The sequence below is a fragment of the Echinops telfairi genome, unplaced genomic scaffold (genome assembly GCF_000313985.2).
Source record: "Echinops telfairi isolate 266 unplaced genomic scaffold, ASM31398v2 ScPeMD7_3533;HRSCAF=4204_0, whole genome shotgun sequence".
Lineage (NCBI taxonomy): Eukaryota > Metazoa > Chordata > Mammalia > Afrosoricida > Tenrecidae > Echinops > Echinops telfairi.
In genome coordinates this window covers 54,352,352-54,361,496 of record NW_022107431.1, presented here as the reverse complement: position 1 = coordinate 54,361,496, position 9,145 = coordinate 54,352,352, and the positions used below count along the sequence as shown (strand labels likewise).

At 42.3% G+C, this 9,145-nt stretch overlaps 1 protein-coding gene across 1 annotated transcript in view; it reads left to right on the top strand.

Annotated features, from left to right (window-relative positions):
- The first annotated feature begins 1,927 nt into the window (after nucleotides 1–1,927).
- SERINC1 (serine incorporator 1) overlaps nucleotides 1,928–9,145 on the top strand; it is a 23,365-nt gene continuing 16,147 nt past the window's right edge. Inside the window, exons 1-2 of the mRNA XM_045294302.1 lie at nucleotides 1,928–2,033; nucleotides 8,387–8,548. Of these exons, the coding sequence (XP_045150237.1) occupies nucleotides 1,995–2,033; nucleotides 8,387–8,548 (201 nt within the window). The 5' untranslated portion in view covers nucleotides 1,928–1,994. The remainder of the gene's footprint in view (nucleotides 2,034–8,386; nucleotides 8,549–9,145) is intronic.

The following is a 9,145-nucleotide window of genomic DNA, read 5'->3' as shown; positions in this document are numbered from 1 at the left end:
AAAATAATGATGGCAACATATGTACAAAAGTGCTTGACACAATGGATGGGTGGATTGTGATAAGAACTGTAAGAGCCCCCAATAAAATGATAAAATAAACAAACAAACAAAAATTTCAGCTCCACAGTAAGGCCTTTTCTAACTGTACAACACTTACCTTTGGTTATTTTCATCAATCCTGTGTCTTCTAACACTTATATAATTATAATTTTATGTGCTGAGAAGTAGCATTTCAAAAATTCAATGTCACATACCTAAACTAAACCCCTTTACTTAAAAAAAAAAGTTTTATTGAGCTATAATTAACATGTCATACAATTTAAGTTATCCAAACCCATGTCTTCCTTTTTGTTTTCTATCCAGTAATAGTCCTGATTTTCCTAGTTTTTAAAGTGTGACCTTGCCTCTACCCACCCAGTTTACCAGCTGTTAACCCCAAGGTCAGCAATTGGAAACCAACTGCAGGCTCCACAGGAGAAAGATGAGACTTTCTACTCCTGTGGTAAGATGAGGCTTTCTACTCCTGTGGAAAGATGAGACTTTCTACTCCTGTGGAAAGACGAGACTTTCTACTCCTGTGGAAAAACGAGACTTTCTACTCCTGTGGAAAGATGAGACTTTCTACTCCTGTGGAAAGATGAGACTTTCTACTCCTGTGGAAAGATGAGACTTTCTACTCCTGTGGAAAGACGAGGCTTTCTGCTCCTGCAGAGTTGCAGTCTGGAAAGCCCACAGGGGTAGTTGTATCCTGTCCTACAGGGTCGAGTGAGATGGGGCAGAACAGATTCAATGGAAGTGGTGTACATTCCATTCAGATTGTGAGGCCTAGTGGCATAATGGGTTACTCACGGCTCCAGAACAGCCAGCCCCTCAGTGGGAGAAAGACGAGGGTGTTTGTTCCTGCAGAGACAACAGCCTTGGAATCCCCAAGGGGCAGTTCTACTGTGTTCTGCAAGGTCCCTGTGTGTTGGGATCAACTAGATAGCAGTGGGTTTGACTTGGGATTTTCGTTCTTGTTAGTGGTTATGACAATGTCTACTTACAGCGATGAAGTTTTTTCTTAGTGCCGAATTGTTCCCCCACAGCATTTTCAGGGAGCACTCACTACAAAAACTAACTTTTCTACGACCACGCTCCTTGCAGGTGTCCTGCTAGCACGGGAAAGCAAGGGTTTCAAATATCTTAAAATTCGGTAATCAGCAAATTTGGTATCCTCTGATTAGCATATCTTCTTTAACTACTTTGGACTTTTTTAGTACGCAAACCAAAGTCACTGCCTTCGAGCCGACGCGAACTCACAGCACTCCATAGGGCAGGTTAGAACTGCCCGGTGGGTTTTCAAGATGGCAACCCTTTACGGGACTCTTAGGGCAAAAAATGAAACTATGTATCAATACCAATCAAAGGTAATACAAAGAAGGGGAGGCATCCACATGAATCGATTATGCCGACAAAACGAGTCCCGGGCAGTGAGATACAAGAATAAACTGAGGCTAAGTGGGAAATAGATGCAAAACTGGAAAGCGGGAAGTAGTCGGAGGGGTGGGGAATGGGAAAAAGGTGGGGAAGGTGGAGCGGATGCACACGGAGAAGAGAGTCATCCCTGGCATGCAGACGGAGATGCTGCTTTGGTGAGGGCCAACCACGCAGCAACGCCACCTCACTGTCCTGGTGATGCCCCGGTGGAAGCAAACGGTCAGGGAGGGTGTCCTGGCGTCGTGTTCGTAACGTGCAAACTACACCGAGCCGGGCAGCCAGACGCTCGGACGGGGACCAGCGGGACACCCCAGCGTGCGAGCCGGACCCCTGCGCCAGGACGCGCGGCGCTAAAGGGCAAGCCGCACCCCTCTCGGCACTGGCGGAAGTTACGTAAGAAAAGGGGCGGGACCAGGCCTGCGTCGGAAGTAGCTCGCGGATAGTAAATAAGCCGCAAAAGGCAAGCTCGGAGTTGTCTCCATTTTGTCGGGGCCCGGCGGTCGGACGACGGCGCGGAGATGGGGGGCGTGCTGGGGCTGTGCTCCGTGGCGAGCTGGGTAAGGCTCTGTCCGCGGCCGCCGCGGACGCAGTGTGAAAGGAGGGCAGGAGAGGGGGTGCCCGCGAAGGACTGGGGGATACCCAGCGGAGACCCCACCCAGCAGGGAGTGCTTTCTGCCCCACCTTGTGTCACCGCGTCCCGTTCATTAAGTAGGACGCGGGGCGCGGGCCGTGTGCACACCGCTGGCCGATGGCGGTGAGGTTGGGGGGACGGGAAGACGACCCCGAGGGGAGACGTGAAGGAGAGAGCGGCCTGTCCCTGCCCCCACCCTCCTCCGAGGGGGCTGCTTCCCTTCCTGCCCGCCCCCGTTTGCCGGGTTTTCTTGCGTCCAAGGTCATCTCCACAGAGGTCTGCCCTTTCCCCCGAGGGGCGCAGCGCCCTCGCCCCTCAGCGACCTCGGGCTGCCGCACTGTCGGTCCTTTGTTCTGTCGGGAGGAGGGCGGAGGGCGGAGGGCGGAGGCGTCCACCGGACCGCTTGCAGGCCTGTTGATGCACTGATAGCGTTTTGAAGCAAAATCCTTGCGCTGAGACGAGGGGGTCTTTAATGGCGTGCGGGGACCCCTTTATTCTCTAGTAATCGTTTATGGATCTGGAAAAGCGGACCTATTCTGTGGTTTCGGCAAAACAAGCTGATGTAATGTCAAATTTCAGGCATCCTGATTAAATGGAGTTGTTGAAGGGAAACTGTCATTATAGTGACATGATTTGTTTATTCTGGTGGCAGAAATAGGCTTATTTAAGAAAGCTACCCGCTGCCCTCCATTATAAACAAACAAAAAATCCACTGCCATCGTGTTAATTCCAACTCCTAGCGATGCGATGGGACAAAGTGGAACTGCTCCTTAGGGTTTCGGAGCTAAATCTTTACTGACAGACCGTAGTTCCTTCTCATTAAAGGTGGGTGGCTTTGAACCACCCGTCCTGGGGGTAGCAGCACAACCCAACAGCGACACCAGTGGGGCTCTTTAGAGTCAATTAGATATTTGTAATTTGGGGCAAGTTGTTTGGATTCAAATCATATTTTTAAATTTAGGATTTCTACCACATCAAACAGTTGCATTTTTGGATTTCCCAAATACATTATATATCTTGACACCCCACCCTTAATTATTTTATATACCACTGTATTCGAAAATATTTTTATATGACTTGGTCTTGAGTGTTCAGTTTAATAAAAGAATACATCTAGGCTCTTAATGCGACTCTAGATAATTTTCTCTATATGTTTATTGTTTTCCGCTTTGTAGCTGGCCAGGGAAACTAGAAATATTTTATCACAAAATATATGCGTATCTGCTGGAGTGGAACAAGTACATTGAATAAATGACTATAAAAGAGTGTCCCACATGAAATAAAAATTACTGTAAAGTAATAAATGATTGTCATAAGATTGTTCTCTGGTGTTTCTGGAAGAGGTGGGATTTAATTATTAATGTCAAGATTCTCATCCCCTTATTAAGTGGGTATGCTACCTTTTTTTGTATGTAGTGGAGATTTATGAGAAGGAATATAGTTTTAGCCCCAGATCGGTGATGAGCAACCTTTTTCAGCCTCCAGGACAATTGATGGTAAAATGTGTAAAGTAGTTAAGGAGTTATTTATATATCTGTGATTTTTTAAAATCAGAAAGAAAATAGCTTTAATGAACTCTGGAGAAAATGTTGTTCCTACTAATATTTATACATTCTAGATCACCACCTATGTCAACTGGAATGTTGGTACAACTGTCACTGCCTTGTAATCACGCCGTTAGCATTTTAGAAAATGTCATCTCTTACTTTGTAATACTTGTCGATTTTGGGTGGTGGTGGTGGTGCAAACAGTAACTAAGCTCAGCAATTAATCTGGCAGCTGGAGTCTACCCAGAGGTGCCTGAGAGAAAGGCTTGATGATCAAGAGAGAAATATCAACTCAACAACCCAGTGGAGCATAGTTCTCTTCTCACACTTGTGTCGTCAGGAGAATGACGACCAGTTCTTAGTAACAAGATGGTAGTCTCGCAGCCGGGTGACCTCTGATAGAAAGGGTGGGAGGCCCTAGTTTGGTGACTTTTTGCTGGTCTATGAATTGATAAAGTAGTGCAATTTGGATCATCTTTTTTTCCCCTTTTTTTCCTTTTCCTTTCTTGGATCTCTTTTTTCCTTATTTTTTAAACTTTAGTGGCAGTAAAAAATAGGAAGAAGGAACATGTGCCTTTATCATATATAAGTATAAATCAATGTCTTCCATGTTCTTAACAATCAATAACCATATTTACTTAAAGGTTTTGGTCGAATTAAGATTTATTCACATTTTTAAAAGTAGCTTTGACATCATTAAGTTGGTCCGTTAACTCAGAATCAAAACATAAGCAACGGTAACAAGCCATGTTTTATACATAGACACAAGTTGTTGTGATTTGAGTAAAAGTATCTAATAATTAGTTTTCCAAGTAGTAACTTGTTTCCTACAATGATTGCAGCCCCACAATGTAATAGCTCTGCTTCCGCTCCTCTGTTAGCACGTTTCTGCTCATCTTTTTATTGTGCCCCTTCCTGCCCTTTGGATCCGCTCTGGTTGATTGTTCTAATCAATACAGATCACTTTGGGGTTATTGTACATTTTATAGTCCTGTCTATTGCTTCGCTAAAAGTTTTTATACTAATTTATAAAATCTACTTCTGAAATTTGAGAAAGTAATTTATATTGAATTAAAAATTTTTTTGCCATATATACTCGAGTATAGGCCAAATTTTTCAGCACATTTTTATGCAGTTTTTGTAGTAAACTTAGGTGCCTTGGCTGCTATTCGGGTTGGCTTCTACTCGAGTATATACGGTATGCTGTTCCAAAAACCAAGCAAAACTCAACTGCCATTGAGTTGATCCCAACTCGTCATGCAGTTCTGACAGGGAGAGTCATGATGAAAGTAAAACATCTAACAAACAAAGTAAACCTAATTGAAGATGTCCAATATATTTAAATGCATGACCATGATGCCAAATTCTCATTAAATATATCTTTTGTAGAATAGAATATGAAAGCTCCCCATCCTCCTCACTATAGAATGTCAGCGTTGACTGCCCGACCTGTCAGTTTCCCACAGCCTGACATTCCATTGCTTTCTGGTGGTACTAAAAGATAACCAGCAAATGATTTTTACTTCTTGAAGAAAATAATTTAAATTGATAGATTCGATAAAGTGGGATTTCTTCCTCTTTAAAAATGCTTCTAAAGGTACTAGAGAAGCTTGTATTTACAAAATAGTTGACAAAAGTACGTATTCCTCCGTATTGTACAAGAAAGGAAGTAAGATACCACTGAAGCAACTTGGTAGATAGACTATCAGACCTGGCTTCTTTCTCATCTGCTTGAGGCTGGACTCTCCTTGTTTTTAATTTCTCTGTTTTGTACAGATAAGTCTTTAGTTTCTTGACTAGCCACTTAAGCCTTTTTTCCCCCTTATTTTCCTCTGCTGTTGGCACTTTTTGACTAAAGGCTTTTCTTTTCCAGCTGCTTTTTGACTTTGTTTCCACATTGTTGGAGCAGGTTGAGCTGACAGCCGGGCATCATGGTGGCAGGGAAAGCTTGTGCTAAGAGCCTTCACAGAGAACACGGCCTTTTGTACTATGTCATACAAAATTGTTCATTTCTTTTCCTAAAGTATTTAATGTAGTTCAGTTGTTAAGAAAGAGCTAATGGTTACTTACTTAGTACCTATATTGTGCTAGCCTGTACTGTTATTAAAAATACAACTGTTTTTCTTTTAAAAAAATGATTCATAGATGCTATGAAGAGCCATGTATTGCAGACTGCTGAGTGTGGGGGTAGCCAGCCCCCCACAACTAATCACGGGTTCGGTAGGCACAATTGTATGGTTAAGATATATAAAGATTATTGTAACGTCATAGAGAAATGGGAGAGATGGGAGAGAGAGTAAAAGAAGTCATTTCATGGTAGCATGCCCACCTCAGCTCCTCTTGGTGGTGGTACACATGGAGGTGGATGAGCGGGGAAGAGAGAGAGCTCTTGTGAGGTTTTATTTCTAACCAAAGCTTATTTATATTGGGGCATGCAAGCCTACAGATAACAATCTAAGTCATAGGAAGAGGTTGTAACATAGGCAATCCAAGCAACAGGAGGGGGATGACCTAGGGGTTTACATGTAATAGTAAAGGGAGGGAATAGGGGTACATATGTGGCAAGATGAGTGGGCCCTAGACTCCATATAGTAGCCTAAGCTTAGTCATCCTTGAGTGGTCCCGGGCTTGCCTTCGGGCACTCCTTCAAGGGAACAATATCAGAAGGCAGTGGGCCCTACTTGGGTGAGTCAGACTATACAGTCTGGTTGCTCTAGATACCCTTAAGGAGAATAACCTCCGACCTACTTTCAGGGACCTCCTAGTGTACAGTCCTTTACCATGTGTAGCAAGCAGTGTCTTGGGTTTGGCTTATATTTGGGGGAGAGTACTTGGGAGAAAGCTTTCTGTTTCGCACAGCTGAGAAAGAAAAATGTCTCACAAAATTCCACTACCGGTAGCATTCTTTTTCTTAGAGCATATGGACAAATGGGTAGATGAATAAATGAACATGCTTTTGTAGGATGATACTCAACATGTATTTTGAGCAAAACATTACATTAATAGTGCTTAAATTTAGAAAAGAAAAATAAGGTAAGAAGACTAAAAGAATTGCTAAAAGTTAAATAAATGCATCTTTATCAGAGGAGCTGCCTAAGAAGAGGCCTCATATGTGTGGTTCTCCACCAGCCACGGTTTGCAACCCCAGGGCACACTTGGAAAGAGCTGCAAAAAGCCTCTTGGTTCTCACCACCAGGTAGAAAGTGCTTTTGGTATTTAATGGGTAGACTAGACGCCAGGAATACAGCTAAACATCCTACGGTGCCCTGGGCAGCCCCCAATTTTAAAAATTATTATTACCTCACCGAAAATATCTAGAATGTTCTATGTTTACGACAAAGGCTGAATTGAAATTATAGCACTTTTTAAAGACATTTTAATTTTACATTTACTACTGTGAAAGATTAAAATTGGCATTCATCCATCCCAGTTCCTGTGAATTGTATAATTTTTACATTTTTAAAATCAACAGTCGTGCGTACACACAGTCCTGTGGTTTATCGTGGAAAACAGACGGCTCCATTTTCACTCTTTGGAGTCGGAGCCACTTTGCATAGGGTTTCGGAGACTAAAGCCATGAGAGTTGATACCCTCATTTTTCTCCCACAGAGCAGCTGTGGAGCTTGAGCTCGCCTGACAGTGAATGCCACCATGACTTCTAAATGTTTCCTTCGTCAGTGTTTATTTTTATATTTCTGAATGAGATTCAGGGACATACAGAGTTAGAATTGACTCAGTGCAGGGAGGTATTTTTTATTGTGTTCTTTATTATTTTTGGCTTGTTTTAGCTATTATCTTCTTGGTATGGAAGGCGAGTCTTTAATTTGTAACTGTCCTTCATCCTCCATCCCATCCCAATCCCCACCTCTTTCCATAATATTTAATTTTAGTGAAATTAACAATGTTGTGGCTATTTAACTGTATTACTATATGTGAAGCTACAATAAGCAGTTATGTGGGTTAGCTCTTTTTATTATGGGTAATGTTACTCATGGTTCAGCCAAGTCATAAACATACCATGATTGTTTTCAGGTACATTTTTTTGTGCTTATTAAAGTATTTATTTGCTTTGTTTTCTATGTATTTAACTAATACTGCTTCAAACTATATCCCCAGCCGAATGCATCTCTCAGTAAGTTCAGTGCATCTGGTGATTGGTCTAACCTTAAGAGAGCTATTTCTTACAATCTAACCCAGTGACTCCATGGGAGATAGGCCTGGCACTGTGCTCCTGTAAGCGACAGCCGAGAGCTGTCCTGCTGTGGGGCAGTCCTGCACCATCACCTGGTTGCTGTGAGTTGAAATGGACTCCTTGGCAACTGATAGCAGCAGCACTGGTGGTTTTCACTATTTTCCCTACTCCCCACACTCGTGAGAGAGAATACAGAGAACAGGGCGCATCTTTCCCTCCTCAAGGATAGAGGGCAGTATTTGAGAATTCTGAGCATTTTGTGGACTCACCAATATGATTTCAGGGAAAGACGCGGTGGTTACTAGAGATTGGTTTAGTAGCTTGCCATGTTAAACATTTTTCTCAGTTTAATTTTGGTTGCTGCTAGTGATATCTTTTCCCCTTTTGCTTGCACACTTTTATTCATTTGGGTGTATTTCTAAGCAAGGGCTTCTTGGTATTTCACTTTAGTCACTTTCATTTGTACACAGGTAGACAGACTTTCATTTGCATTATTTCATTTTAAATGATACTTATTTTCAATAATACTGTTTTTCCCAGATACCATGTCTGTGTGGCAGTGCCCCGTGTTTGCTGTGCCGATGCTGCCCCAGTGGAAACAACTCCACAGTAACTAGATTGATCTATGCACTTTTCTTGCTTGTTGGAGTATGTGTAGCTTGTGTAATGCTGATACCAGGAATGGAAGAACAATTGAATAAGGTTAGTCTTTTTTCTTACTTAATGACTAATTGAAGCTTTATTATGTATATGTACTAAATTGAATTTTGAGTGTTGGAAATAGAATAAAGTATAAAAGCAAGAGCATAAGGAATAATCTTAGTAGCTCAGTCTTTTAAGAAAAATGGCAAGAGCTGTGTACAGCAGCCTATTAATTCATGTGGTTATTCAGAAAATGTACTTTCATAGTATATGAGAAAATAAATCATTCCAACCAAGCAAATATCAGAATCTCAGTGGGCACATGGAGAAAGGGACATACTAGAATAACTAAAATGTTAATATGTAGAGCTTTTTAATAATGAGCCTTAAAGGCACCCTGGTGGCACTCTGGAAGGAAAGATGAGGCAGGCGAGCTACTCCTTTTAAAATTTGTCATCTTGGAAACTCCGGGGTCTCTATGAGTTAGAAGCAACTAGATGGCAGTGGGTTTAGTGCGAGACTGGAGATGAAAGCTAGAACGGAAGCCAAGATCAAATTGTAAATGGTCTTAAATGTTTTGCCATGCGATTTCCCCTTTAAATCATAGGGAACTATCAGCTTTTTGAGCAGTGTCTGTGCTTGAGAAAGATTAGCTTC